Source organism: Eurosta solidaginis, chromosome 1, assembly GCF_040869045.1.
Source record: "Eurosta solidaginis isolate ZX-2024a chromosome 1, ASM4086904v1, whole genome shotgun sequence".
NCBI classification, from domain to species: domain Eukaryota; kingdom Metazoa; phylum Arthropoda; class Insecta; order Diptera; family Tephritidae; genus Eurosta; species Eurosta solidaginis.
The window spans coordinates 292,631,861-292,647,398 of NC_090319.1; the positions used below are offsets into that span (position 1 = coordinate 292,631,861).

The 15,538-nt window shown below is 38.9% G+C and overlaps 1 protein-coding gene across 2 annotated transcripts in view; it reads right to left on the reverse strand.

Moving 5' to 3' along the window:
• Positions 1-521: 521 nt before the first annotated feature.
• The window catches only part of LOC137237457 (ATP-dependent RNA helicase p62-like), a 50,400-nt gene continuing 35,383 nt past the window's right edge, over positions 522-15,538 (reverse strand). The window contains exons 3-6 of one of the 2 annotated variants that reach the window (XM_067761097.1): positions 7,425-8,558; positions 7,120-7,358; positions 3,382-3,560; positions 522-1,769 (exon numbers count right to left, since the gene is read on the reverse strand). In XM_067761097.1, coding sequence (XP_067617198.1) covers positions 1,506-1,769; positions 3,382-3,560; positions 7,120-7,358; positions 7,425-8,545 — 1,803 coding nt within the window. In that variant the 5' untranslated portion in view covers positions 8,546-8,558 and the 3' untranslated portion in view covers positions 522-1,505. Of the gene's footprint in view, positions 1,770-3,381; positions 3,561-3,867; positions 6,796-7,119; positions 7,359-7,424; positions 8,559-15,538 lie in introns of those variants that run through there. The other variant, XR_010948960.1, reaches the window with a different exon arrangement.

A 15,538-nucleotide genomic window follows, 5' to 3' on the forward strand; every position in this document is an offset into this window, starting at 1 on the left:
AATTGCCTTCTATTTTTTGGTCCATTTTTTTATGAAGGTAATCCTTAAAATTTTGTTATCATCTTTTTATTATATCTGTTATGACTTTAAACTATGTGCCAAGGTATTTTTTTGTCCTAAACAGAGCAGTTCATTCAAGATTTAACTTATACGGCTGACGGTATTGCGTAATTTTCTTCCGTATCGTATTAAATCCGTGATCGTGTTACGATTTGGCTCCTGTTGTTGGTGCTGCAGATTTCGTATCTGCAGCAGGACTGCAGCTGCTGTTCGTCGAGAGAAGGTTCAGCTGCTCAATTACCTAAAGAATTATTAAAATGCACCTAAGTATAAAACGATCATTTCCTCACACCTAACTTTTTGAGTAAAATGTGGGTTGAAAACTATATAGCCACATTCAAAATCAAATGCTTGCTTTTTTTTGTATGACCTCCGTTGTTTTCGCTCTTAAGACTGGTTCCCAAATATATGCAAGCCCTTCACAGTTTCGAATTCATAGCCGCTAATAAAAACAATTTGAATTGGTGTTGCATACCAAACATGATACCGTTTTATTGTAACTTTTTATTTTCTTGTATTTGGTAACTATTTATATACCTAGTTGGTTGATGTTAGGTATTTTAAAATTTTTTCAAAATCCCATTTATGGGCATTTTACATTGATATTGTTTGTATACATTTTCTTGTAAATATAAATAACTCTTCACAAGTAAATATTTTAATTGCAGAGGGCAACTTCGCGCTAGCCGAATTTTTACGAGTACAGTAGTGGCATATTGTAACTAACAAACGAGTAAAATTTTCGCAAGGAAACATTTTTTAACGATACAAAAATTGTCACTAAGATATTACAGAATTCAAATGCAGATGTAGCTAACTTAACACTGGACTTACAAATGGATAGTAATAGCTTCCAAAATATCGCGCTTCAACATGTCAAAAAAAAAAAAAGATTTTGAGAATTGTGTTTATATCTGTATATCACAAATTACTCATGCAAAAGCGCATCATCCAGATATGCTTACACAATTCAAATGCGCAGGAAAAACTAGACGAAACTTGTTTTCATAATCAAACATATTGTTAATGGTTTTTTATCCAATAAAACAAACCAACTTAAGTTAAGTTATTGAAAAATAAAATAATATTGAGAACACATGTTTGCTATAAGGAATGTATGCAAGCTTCATTAGCTATTTATGGAAAATTAATCTGGAGTGATGAACTTTTGCGTGCATGTAATAAAATTTTCCTCGTTTTTTAGTTTTAGTATAAAAAAAAAATCGTATTTGTTAATATTTTGTGTTAACTTAAAATGACTTAAAATACGGTAGTATGAGAAAATTTGTTTCCGTTGATATTACAGAAACCTTAATACGATTTCCTTCAATTCAACATCGAAGTTAGATTTTGATTAAATGATAATTTTCAAATTGCTTTATATAAATAAAAAAGGAGTGATAGCTTATAGTAATTATAATGATAATTTTAATTTAACGCGTAAGTTATTCTCCATTGCTGTAAGCGTTGTAGCGGGGAGCGCCGCCATATCCGCCAGCACTATTACCACCATATCCTCCCCTGCTGTTACCTCCATAACCACCACCGTAGCTTCGACCACCATTGGCACCGGGAGCTCCCATTGGACCCTTTCGGAATCCGCCGCCATTATTAAAGCGTGGGTTACCACCGGGAGCACCATAACGTGGGCGTCCTCCATCGAAACCGCGACTACTAGTCGCCATACCCTCTAATGCAGGATTGATTTCCTTTAGGAAGAAGGTAAGAATGAACAAAAAAAAAATTTAGTAGTTGGTCTTAATATTTAGTGAACGTTATAAAATAAATCGTCAAAGTAAAACAAGTAACCATGCGTAAGTTAGAATCTACACCTTTTCCAGTTTAAGTTCAGAAATTTACAATTCAAGTTCAGAAAATTGCAATTCAAGCTCAGAAAATTACAATTCACGTTCAGAATTTCTAATTTAAATTCAGAAATTTACAATTCAAGTTCAGAAATTTACAATTCAAGTTCGGAAATTTACAATTCAAGTTCAGATTTTCCAATCAAGCTCTGAAAATTACAATTACAAGTTCAGAAATTCCAATTTAAATTCAGAAAACTACAATTCAAGTTCAGAAAATTATAATTCAAGTTCAGAATTTTCATTTCAAGTTCAGAAAATTACAATTCAAGTTCAGAAAATTACATTTCAAGTTCAGAAAATTACAGTTCGAATTCAGAAATTTATAAGTAGGGTGTTAATTTTCAAAAGTTATTTTAATTAATTAATTTTATACTTATATGTTACTTGCTCAAGTGTTGATGCTTCGTTGACCATGTTGCCAAAATGGTGGTTTGGGTATAGTGTACCCCAAGTTTTCTTCAAGGTGTGTACATCCCGAACCTTGAAATGAAATGGAGGATAATTCTTTCCAACAAGTGCATGATTACGCTACGGCCAGGAAAGTACTTCAGTCGAAACAGCAGTTTGGAAGCAGTGGAAGGGAGAGACCTCCACAGAGTTGCGAAGGTGGAGGAAGACTTGACCTCTCATGGTGCTCCCAATAGCCGTCAGTTACCGCGAAACAGGGAAAGCTGGCATGATTTTTTACGAAACTGCCAAAATCGTGATTAAGTGCCAATTCATGATGAATGATGGCGATGGCGGATAAGTTGAGATATTTTGACATATGACGCCAAGATCTATGCAGACAGTACCTATACGTTACTTCCGGGAGTATGGACGCTCGTTGACTGTTAAGTGGTCATATCTTCGTCATCACTGCTGTGCTACTCAGTGCAGATCAATGGTTGTGACGCTAAGAATATAGGTGGATGGCATTGCAATTGCTTCTTATGAGCGAGAGTTTTTTTCTTTGCTATCTCACAAAATTGATTTAAACGAGTTAAGATGTCCAATGCTTCTTTAACACACAGATACCATCTTAAATACATTTATTTCTATTGGATGAACTTTAATTGAAATTTCTGAGCTTGAATTGTAATTTTCTGAACTTGAATTGCAATTTTCTGAATTTAAATTGTAATTTTCTGGAGTTGAATTGGAAATTTCTGAATTTAAATTGGAATTTCTGAACTTGAATTGTAAATTTCTGAATTTGAATTGTAAATTTCTGAATTTAAATTGGAATTTCTTAATTTGAATTGTAATTTTCTGAACTTGAATTGAAAATTCTGAACTTGAATTGTAAATTTCTGAACTTGAATTGTAAATTTCTGAATTTAAATTGGAAATTCTGAACTTGAATTGTAATTTTCGGAACTTGAATTGTAATTTTCTGAACTTAAACTGGAAAAGGTGTGGTTGTGGGTATAAAACAAAATATACAATACAAAACTAAACTTTATTAACATACCTGTTTAGCCTCTCGTAATACTTCAACTAGCGCGCGTGACTGCTTAGCGTTATTTTTAGTGAAGAATGCATGTGAAGTTCCCTTCGTATTAGAACGGCCAGTTCGTCCAATTCTGTGAATGTAATCCTCCGAAGATTGTGGATAATCAAAGTTGATTACGTGTTTAATACCATCCACATCTAGAGCATTTATTAAGTAAAGGAGATTTTTTGAACGGGAAAAGGGGAATAGAAAGCAAAAATTATAAGTTAGCAAAATTCTCTAAAGCGGCGACAGTTATAAAAAAAAAATTCTCGACATTTCCAAAGTACGACACTATATATTTAGTTAGTTGTTAACTAGTTTTCAAAGTCTCTTTTAAATAATTAAACTTTTTCTTAAATTGATTTTAATGATGTTTAAGCTACTTTTGTACACTTAAACATATTTTGAGAGTAAAATTAAAGTAAGAAATTTATAGTAGACTTAACTACAAGTGTACTTTACCTTCAAATTGTCGATTTTTATATATTTATATATATCCACAGCCTCCTCTCGTCCCGATCAGCGAAACGAGTAAAAGAGCATGTGGGTCTAACTTCATTTAGACATAAGGATGTATTATGTAGTATTTTTTTCTGTAATCTTGTTTCCCTCTGTTTTCTCTCCGCCATCTTTTCTCTGTCTCTCATTCTCAGTCAATCAACATTACTTAGTTGTTAGATGGACGAACGATGCAACTCGATGACGCATACATTTTATGCTTAATGCATTTCGTTTAAGAGTTCAGCGCACATTAATACAATAATACATAAGCTTTTGCGCCAGACACCGACGTCGTGCATCCATCACCAGCAACCAATGTTAAGTATTTATCTATGATATTTCCAAAAAGAATCCATGTAACTTATATGTCCGTTCTTTGGCGGATTGAGATGCATTTGTGGCACCAATTACTTTTATACGCTTTGCCTTTTACTTTTCTTAAATTTTATTTTCTGATGTGTCTTGTACTGTAATATTCATTGTATCCGCAAAGATAGCGACGCCACTTTTTTCGGGACTTATAGCAAATGATGTACTGGTGTTCTGCGATGTCCACGTTTAGTTTTAGGAACAACAGCAACAACAGCTTCTTAGCATTTGTTTATTGTCCAAAAGAAGGTCGCCAACAGCTCGATGGACACATTTTTTGTTTTTCATGCATATTGTTACACGAATAGATGCAAAAGGCAAAACATTTTTTGCCATGCCACGTAACATCAACAACCGTCGTTGAACAGGATTACCCTTCGCTAGGCAGCCTAGCTCGAAGTTTTTTTTTTACAAAACTACCTATTACCGAAAAAGAATCCTGCTACTACTAAACAAAAACAAAAAAAACATATCTTTAAGTTATATTCAACGGTTTACCCTAAAAACCTGATTGTCATTCAAATGATGCTTTGTTATGGAGACATACCAGAGATATACGGAATAACAAAAAAGTCAAGATAGATATGGGCAAATCCCAAAAACTTTTTCTTTTTGGATACTCCGGTTTTACACACGGGCAAATAAATTAAGGCCAGAAAAAAGTACAAGGACATTAAGTTTGACCTTTTGACTATCCGATCTGATGATTTTAAAAATAAAGAAAGTTGATAGTTTTTGCAGAACTTCCAAACGTAAAAAACGTCGATTTTTACACTTTTTCAAGCGATACACTTGCCTCATCTTAGAATATTCACACAAGGAAAGTTAATGTTTGTACATGGGGAAAATATACGAAATTTTCGACAAAAATTGGCAATCGTCAAAAAGTGTAGAAAAAAAATTTTTTTTTGCAACGTTTTATTTAAAAGTAAATGAAAAGAAACACGAATTTGGTACAAAAATTAAAAAAAAAATCAATTAACTTTGCTCTGTGTACAATATTAATGTTTTAATGAAGTTCTGTGCTTACATTACTTTTTTCATGTAAATAGCCTTAAGATGTGTGAATATCGATATGACAACTACAGTAAGTTAATTGTCTTTAAAATACCTTTTGTTTGATATCCATATTGCAGGTAAACAAATATTTGACGGTTACCCGTTTCATATTTTTGCCGATATCTCTAAAACCGGGTTTCGGGTATCAACAAAATTTTACCTAAATATACCCCACATAGATATACATATCTACATTTTATCCTGATAAAATTTCAACACAATCGTTTAAGAAGTGTTTAAATAAGGAAAAAAAATTTAAAGTTTTCCGGGTTTATATTTTTATCAATAGCTCCAAAACCGGATCTCGGGTATTAAAACTTTTTTACCCAAACATACTTCGTTCACATATTTATATGTGTTGCTAATTTTGCAGTAAAACATATTTGGCGGTTATTCGGTTTTATATTTTTACCGATATCTACAAAACCGGGTCTCGTGTATCAAAAAAATTTTACATAACTAACAGTTGCATATATCTCCATATTTTGTTAAAATTTCGATATAATCGGTAAAGAAATGTTGAAATAAATGTATATTTAACATTGCGACCTCAATTTATATATATTTTGCTCGATCTTTTGAGGCCTTATGTAAGGCGAGAAACGGCGATGCACTATAGCTCCACTTTACCCCTCAATGTTCCTAACAAAAAAATATTTGCGTGCTAACATGTTTCAAAAAAATTTTTTTTCTCCAAAAAAAACCAAAGTTTGGCGGATTTCCCCATATATATACCCAAAAATAATATGAAATAGTACCGTAATACTGAAATATGTTCACGTAATTTAAAATGTGATAGTCATAATTTCGAAACCATACGAGTTCAGTATTTAATAAATTAAAATCGTGCCGATATATTTTCAAAATGATACCGAATCTGTACCGACAAATAGTTCGGACCGCAGTTCCGAAATATTGTACAAAGAAACTAATTTTGGCCCAACTGCTTCTGCAAAACTACTGATCTGGTCCCTTAATGATCTCGGCTTGCCTGAAGTAAATGTGTTCCCTCTCTCTTTTATGTGCTCCATAGCTGCAACTTTGAAATTCCTAATATTTGCTATAAACGATATCAGAGGCCACTTGCTGCATGATGATAGGGATATTTTTAAGCTCTAGAACTCTTCCATGCACATGACGTTTTCGGTTAAGGGAGCTTCTCCTCTTTTATGTTTTCGACATAAGTATTTATATAAAGCAACCACAAATCCTGCATTTCCCTTTCTTTTCTTAATGTGCATTAAACATACAAGCATATGTACGACAGTAGATATGAGAACCTATCAGCTGCGTACACTTTTTCTTTGATTCATCTCTTAAGTCTTTCAAGGAAATCTACACCGAATTAAAAAAATTTTTTAAATCAATTTTTAGAGTTCATTCATAAACGCAACCATAGATGATTACGCCACTTCATTGTAGATCATTTTATCCCCACCATACTGCTACAATATTCGGCCTCTGTGAATGAAAGGATTTGGAGAGAAGTTGTGGAATGAGAAGGAAAAATGCTATATTAATAAATGATTTAAAAAAAGTTTTATTTATTTTAGTGTTAGTGAATTTTAGTCAACTAATCCGGTTAGTGTTAAAACTTGAGGGACGATCATAAAATGTTGTTAGCTTAGGGCCTAGTGATTACAAAATAATACTCGAGAGCCTTTGTTGGCAACATTTTTCGACCGTTAAATGCTTATCCTAGCAGAACTTTGCAGTCACCATCCCTTAGCTGATTTGAAAATTCAACTGCATAATGATTTCAAATTTTGTTCTGATGAAACTTACCCAAGCCACGTGCTGCGACATCGGTTGCCACCAAAATATTTGAATTTCCCGAACGGAATTCGCACAGTACGTAGTCACGTTCAGATTGTGATTTATCGCCATGAATGGCTCCAGCACGTACACCAAAACCGCCAATGAAACGTACCAAACTGTCCACACGGCGTTTTGTCTCAACAAAGATAATGATTTTGCCGGGCTGTTCACTTGTGTCATAGATGTCGGAAAGTAAGCTTTTTAGTCTGCAAACATAAGAAAACAATTTAGAATACATTCAAAAAAAAAACGCGATAGAAAACACAACATACTTGGTCTCCTTATCTTGCTCTTCACAAACATCGACCACCTGGCGGATATTATGGTTGGCCGACAATTCCAAAGACCCAATATTGATTTGTATATAATTGCCAAGATAATCTTCAGCCAATTTCTTAACCTCCTTCGGCCATGTGGCAGACCACATAAGCGTTTGACGATCTGGGCGTATCTGTGACAATATCTTTCTAATTTGGTGTTCGAAACCCATATCCAACATACGATCAGCTTCATCGAGTACTAGATAGGTGCAGCGCTTCAAATTGATAGCATTCATTGCGAGAAAATCAATAAGACGACCTGGTGTAGCAATAACAATTTCACAGCCTCGCTGCAAATCGCGTATTTGTGGTCCTTTCGGGGCTCCACCGAATACACATGTATTACGAACGTAAGTTGATGAACCAAATTCTGTGGCAACTTGTTGTATCTGTTGTGCTAATTCACGCGTAGGCGCTAAAACTAAAGCGATTGGTCCCTCTCCACGTTCCAGCGGTTTTTGATTGTTGATGTGTACAATTGCAGGTAAAATATAACCGAGAGTTTTACCCGAACCAGTTTGAGCGATGGCCACAAGGTTAGCACCACTCATTGCAATTGGCCAGGCCTGCGCTTGAATAGCTGTTGGTGCCTTATAGCCCTGTCGGTGTATCTCACTCATTACATACTCTGGAAAATATGCTTCGCTAAATTCTTGTATGGGATTTGGTGCATCCCCACGAATAGATATCTGATGTTCGTCACGGAACCGTTGCACTTCTTCGGCTGAACGATTTGCAACAATTGGGTGTTCTTGGTAAAAATTTTTCTCAACAGGCTCAACAGTTGAAAAATCAACAGAGTTAAGCGTTATATCTTGTGTGCCACCATTACGAGGAGCACCGCCACCATACCCGCCTGCATTTCCACCGCTGTAGCTATTTCCACCTCCACCATAGCTATTTCCACCTCCATAGCCACCTCTAAAACCGCCGCCACCAGGACGTCCTCCACCCATACGATTCTTATCAACACGGCCATTGCCTACACCGTGGTAGCCTCCTCCGCCATTGCGCATGCCACCAGCATTACCGCCGGCACCGGCTCCGTATCCAGGACGTGCTCCGTAACTCATTTTGTTAGGTACCCTTCAAAAAATATTAATTATATATGGTGTACTTTTCTATTGGTCAGTCCTATATGCACTTAATACTTTTTGTGTGAAAATTTTCTATTTTTATTAAGTGTCTCAGCCTAAGATAACGGTTTACAAGACGGTGCACCGCCTAATTTTTATCAAAAACTGACATGGGGGAATTAAAAGACGCGTTTTGACCTCAGATTTAAGAATCCGAAAACAAATATTAAAATTTAATATCCTTTTGATAATTTTTGATAAAAATTAGGTAGTGTACCGTCTTGTAAAACGGTCCTTCCTTAGCCATATAGTTGCTATGCGAGTTCGGTTTGACATCCGAACTTTTGTCAAGACTTTTTATACTCAGCGTCCTTTGCACACAGAGTATATTAACTTTGATTGGATAACGGTTGGTTGTACAGGTATAAGGGAATCGAGATAGATATAGACTTCCATATATCAAAATCATCAGTATCGAAAAAAAATTTTATTGAGCCATGTCCCTCCGTCCGTCCGTCCGTTAGCACGATAACTTGAGTAAATATTGAGATATCTTCACCAAATTTGGTACACTAGCTTACCTGGACCCAGAATAGATTGGTATTGAAAATGAGCGAAATCGGATGATAACCACCACGCCCACTTTTTATATATGTATATAAAATTTTGGAAAACACAAAAAACCTGATAATTTAGTAAATAATACACCTAGAATGTTGAAATTTGACATGTGGACTGATATTGACTATTGATAAAAATTTGGAAACATTTTTCAAAATGGGCGTGGCACCGCCCACTTATGGTAAAATCAATTTTACAAACATTATTTATCATAAATCAAAAATCGTTAAACCTATCGTAACAAAATTCGGCAGAGGTTGCCTTTACTATAAGGAATGATTTGAAGAAAATTAGGGTTGTATTTTCATTTATTTATTTATTAACTAGCCTTTACCCGCGGCCCCGTCCGCAAGGAGAAAATAAAATATATGTGCTATTCACGTTAGCCTGCTTATCAAGTTATCTGTTTAAAAATTATTTTTGTCTAATGTATTTTATTTTTGTAATTTAGTAAAAAAAAAGAACTAAATGAGATGATAAGCTGAAAGGGACGCTTTCATGAATAGTACAATACAGTTTTTTCGAATAAAAAAAAAAATATACATTTTGTTTTTAAATAAAATTAACTGATATAAGAGGGGTGAAAGAATTACTACTCATAGAAGAACGGTGTGAAACTACAATTAGCTAAAACTAAAGAGAATTTTTTAGATGAAAATAGTGTTGCTTTTTCGGGTTTTAGTTGATTAAAATATTACAAAAAGTGTAATTATAGTTATAACTTATATTTAAGAAACAAACATACATATATAGTTATAACAGTTCGTTACACGATTCATTTAAAAAACTCAAAAATAGAACGAAAAAGCTGTGTTAGATTGAAGATAAAACATAAGGAATTTTAATTACGAATACTTAGCAGGAAATCCACGGCCATAAAAGCTCATAATTTAAAAAGGCATGTGTACTGAACTACCGGTTGCGAAGAGACCTAGAATGATCCCAGAAGGGTCCCAAGATGATAATTCCCGGACAGATTCCGAAAATCATCCAGAAATTAACCAGGAGGGGTCCCAAAATGATTCCGGAAAAGACCTGAAAAATTCGTGAAATGACCCTGACGGGATCCACAACACCATCCACAATTGATCTCTGAATGGTCCGCAAATAATTGCGAAATAGCCCGGAGAGTCCCGAAAAAACTCCGACGGAATCCCGGACAGATCCCGAAAATCATACAAAAATTATCCCGGAAGGGTCCCAAAATGATCCTGACGGGATTCTGCAGGAATCCCGAAAATCATCCAGAAATTATCCCTGAAGTATCTATCCTCAAATGATCCCGAAATACTCCCAAACAAGTCCCAAAATGTTTTTGACGGAACCCGATATAGCCTTGAAAAAGTTTCGAAAGTACGCTGACGGGATTCCGTATGGATCCCAAAAAACATCCCGAAATAATGCCGGAAGGGTCTCCAAATGATCTCGAAATAGTCCCGAAAAAATCCCGATTTGATCCTGACGGGATCACGAAAACCATCCATGAATCTGGAGGGATCCCCAAGTGATCCCGGAAGGGTCCCGAAATAACTCCGACGGAATCCCGGACGAATCCCGAAAATCATTCAGAAATTATCACGAAATGGTCCCTAAATGATCCCAAAATATTCCCAAAAAGTCCCGAAATAACTCCACGGGATCCGGGACAGATCCCGAAAATCATGCAGAATTGATCTCTGAAGGGTCGGCAAATGATCCCGAAAGTCACGAAATGACCCCGACAAAACCATACAGAAATGATGTCGGAAAATACCCCAAATGATCCCGAAATAGTCCCGAAATGATCCCGACGGGATCCCAGACGGATCCCGAAAACCATCCAGAAATGATACCGGAAAGGTCCTCAAATGATCTCTTAATAGTTCCGAAATTACCCTTACGGGATCCCGGACGGATCCCGAAAACTATCCAGAAATGATACCGGAAAGGTCCTCAAATGATCTCTTAATAGTCCCGAAATTACCCTTACGGGATCCCGGACGGATCCCGAAAACCATCCAGAAATGATGCCGAAAGGGTCCCCAAATAATCCCGTATTAATCGAGAAAAAGTGCCGAAATGACCCCGACGGGATCCCGGACGGATCCCGAAAACCGTCCAGAAATGATGTCGGAAGGGACCCCAAATGATCTCGAAAAAGTACCAAAATGACCCCGACGGGATCCCGGACGGATACCGAAAACCATCCAGAAATGATGGCGGAAGGGACCCAAATGACCCCGAAAGTCCCGAAATGATCCCGACGGGATTCCGCACGGATACCAAAAACCATCCAGATGTGATCCCGGTAGGTACCCCAAATGATCCCGAAATAGTCCCGAAATGACCCCGTCGAGATCCCCGACTGATCTCGGAAACTATGCAGAAATGATGCCGGAAAAGTCTTCAAATGATCCCCTAATAGTCCCGAAATGATCCCGAAAACTATCCAGAAATTATGCCGGAAAGGTCCCCAAATGATCCCCTAATAGTCCCGAAATTACCCTGCTGGGATTCCGCACAGATCCCGAAAACCATATAGGTATGATGCCGAAAGGGTCTCCAAATGATCAGGAATTAGTCGAGAAAGTCCCAAAATCACCCCGACGCGATCCCGAACGCATCTCGAAAACCATCTACAAATGATACCGGAAAATACCCCAAATGATCCCGAAAAAGTACCAAAATGACCCCGACGGGATCCCGGACGGATACCGAAAACCATCCAGAAATAATGGCGGAAGGGACCCAAATGATCCCGAAATAGTCCCGAAATGACCCCGTCGAGATCCCCGACGGATCTCGAAAACTATGCAGAAATGATGCCGGAAAGATCTTCAAATTATCCCCTTATAGTCCCGAAATGATCCCGGACGGATCCTGAAAACTATCCAAAAATGATGCCGGAAAGGTCCTCAAATGATCCACTAATACTCCCGAAAAGACCCTGACGGGATCCCGGACGGATCCCGAAAACCATCCAGAAATGATGCCGAAAGGGTCCCCAAATAATCCCGTATTAGTCGAGAAAAAGTGCCGAAATGACCCCGACGGGATCCCGGACGAACCCCGGAAACTATGCAGAAATGATCTCGAAATAGTCCCGAACTGACCCCGTCGAGATCCCCGACGGATCCCAGAAAGTATGCAGAAATCATGCCGGAAAGGTCTTCAAATGATCCCCTAATAGTCCGGAAATGATCCTGGACGTATTAGTCGAGAAAGTCCCGAAATGACCCTAACGGGATCCCGGACGGATCCCGAAAACCATCCAGAAGTGATGCCGAAAGGGTGTCCCAAATGATCCCGTATTAGTCGAGAAAGTCCCGAAATGACCCCGACAGGATCCCTGGGTTCACACCCCGGGCAACATCAAAATTTTAGAAACAAGCCTTTTCAATTAGAAGAAAATTTTTCTAAGCGGGGTCGCCCCTCGGCAGTGTTTGGCAAGCGCTCCCGGTGTATTTCTGCCATGAAAAGCTCTCACTGAAAACTCATCTGCCTTGCAGATGCCGTTCGGAGTCGGCATAAAACATGTAGATCCCGTCCGGCCGATTTGTAGGGAAAATCAAGAGGAGCACGACGCAAATTGGAAGAGAAGCTCGGCCTTAGATCTCTTCGGAGGTTATCGCACCTTACATTTATTTTTTTTTATAATGTGTAAAAATTATTAAAAATTAATTGCTCGAAGGAGTCGTGGGACCCCCACCCCTTTTTCCATGTTCGAAAACAATGTCGCTAGTAGACTACTGTCTGTGTCCCAAATTTCATCAAAATCCGTGTAGCCGTTCTCGCCTGATTCAGTCGCAGACTAAAAAGTATAATAATTGAATTTTAACTGTTCCTAGGGTCCGGGGACCTTCCCCCTTTTGAAAAATATATAGCTAGTAGATCCTTCTAGACTATTGGCTATATGCGTGCTAAATTTCATCCAAATCCGCCTAGCCGTTCTTGCGTGATTGAGTCACAAAGACAAACGTCTGGACAAACATCCAAACATCCAAACTTTCCCATTTATAATATACTAGCCTTTACCCGCGGCCCCGTCCGCAAGGAGAAAATGAAATATGTGGGCTATTCACGTTAGCCTGCTTATAAAGTTATCTGTTTAAAATTTTTTTTCTGTCTAATGCATTTTATTTTTGTAATTGAGTAAAAAAAGAACTTTATGAGCTGATAACCTGATAGGATCCCAAAATGATAACGAAATTATCCAGAAAAAGCCACGAAATGACCCCGACGCTATCGCGGACGGATCCCGAAAACTATCCAGAAACGCCCCGGAAGTGTTTCCAAAAGTTCCCGAAGTAGTCCCAAAAAAACCCGAAATGACAACGACACGATTCTAGACTTATCCAGATAACCACACAGAAATGATGCCTGAAGGGTACCAAATTGATCCCGAAATAGTCCCGAAAAAGTTCCGAAATTACCCTGACGGGCTCCCGGACGGATCTCAGAAACCATCCAGAAAATATCCAGGAAGGGTCCCTAAATTATTCCGACTAACTCCAGAAAAAGTTCCGAAATGGCTCCGAGGTAATCCACGATGGATCGCGAAAACCATACCAGAAGTCCGAAATGACCCTGACGGGATCTCGAACGCACCCCTAAATGACCCTGACGGGATCCCGGACAGATCCCGAAATCCATCCAGAAATGATATTGGGAGGGACCCCAAATGATCCCGAAAAAGTCCAGCAATGATTCCGAGGGGATCCTGAAACTATCCGAAAGGATTCCGAAAACTATCCAGAAATGATGCCGGAAAGGTCCTCAAATTATCCCCTAATAGTCCCGAAATGACCGTGACGGGATCCCGAACGGATCCCGACAACTATTCAGAAATAATGCCGAAAGGGTCCGCAAATGATCCCGTATTAGTCGAGAAAGTCCCGAAATGACCCCGATATACTCCAGAAAGAGATCCGAAATGGCTCCGAGGGAATCAACGACGGATCGCGAAAACCATACAGAAATGATTCCGGAAGGATCCCAAAATGATCCCGAAATAGTCCGGAAATGACCCAGATGGGATCCCGCACAGATCCAGAAATGATCCCGGAAGGGTCCAAAAACTATTCCGGAAAAGTAACAAAAAATCCCGAAATGGCTCCTACGGCATCCCGGACGGATCCAGAAATGATCTCGGAAGGGTCCCCAAATGATCCCAAAATGGTCCCGAAATGACCCTGATGGATCCGGCAAACCATCAAGAAATTATGCCGGAAGGGTCACCAAATGATCCCGAAATAAAACAGAAAAAGTCACGAAACGACCCCTAGAGGATCCCCAAATGATCCCGTATTAGCCCCGAAAAAGTCCCAAAATGACCCTGACGGGATACCGACAGGATTCCGAAAACAATACAGAAATTATGCCGCAAAGGTCCTCAAATGATCCCCTAATAGTCCCGAAATGACCGTGACGGGATCCCGACAACTACCCAGAAATGATGCCGAAAGGGTCCGCAAATGATCCCGTATTAGTCGAGAAAAAGCCCCAAAATGATCACGACGGGATCCCGGACGAATCCCAAAAACCATCCAGAAATGATGCCGGTAGGTATCTCAAATGATCCCGAAATAGTCCCGAAATTACCTCGTCGGCATCCCGGACGGATCCCGAAAATTAACCAGAAATGATAACGGACAGGTTTCCAAATGATCCCCTAATAGTCCCGAAATCACCCTGATGGGATCCCGAAAACCATACAGAAATAATGCCGAAAGGGTTCACAAATGATCCCGTATTAGTCGCGAAAAAGTCCCGAAAACCATCCAGAAATGATGCCGAAAGGGTTCCCAAATGATCCCGTATTAGTCGCGAAAAAGTCCCGAAATGACCCCGACGGGATCCCGGACGGATCCCGAAAACCATCCAGAAATGATGCCGGAAGAGCCCCCAAATGATCCCGAAAAAGTCCCCAAATGACCCCGACGAGATCCCGGACGGATCCCGAAAACCATCCAGAAATGATGCCGGAAGAGCCCCCAAATGATCCCGAAAAAGTCCCCAAATGACCCCGACGAGATCCCGGACGGATCCCGAAAACCATCCAGAAATGATGCCGGAAGATCCCCCAAATGATCCCGAAAAAGTCCCCAAATGACCCCGACGAGATCCCGAACTGACCCCGAAAACCATCCAGAAATGATGCCGAATGATCCCGTATTAGTCGCGAAAAAGTCCCGAAATGACCCCGACGGGATGCCGGACGAATCCCGAGGACCATCCAGAAATGATGCCTAAAGGGACCCAAAATAACCCCGAAAAAGTCCCGTAATGATCCCGGAAACCATCAAGAATTTATCTCTCGAAGGTACGCAAATGATCCCGAAAGTACCCCGACGGGATCCCGGACGGATCCCGAAAACCATCCAGAAATGA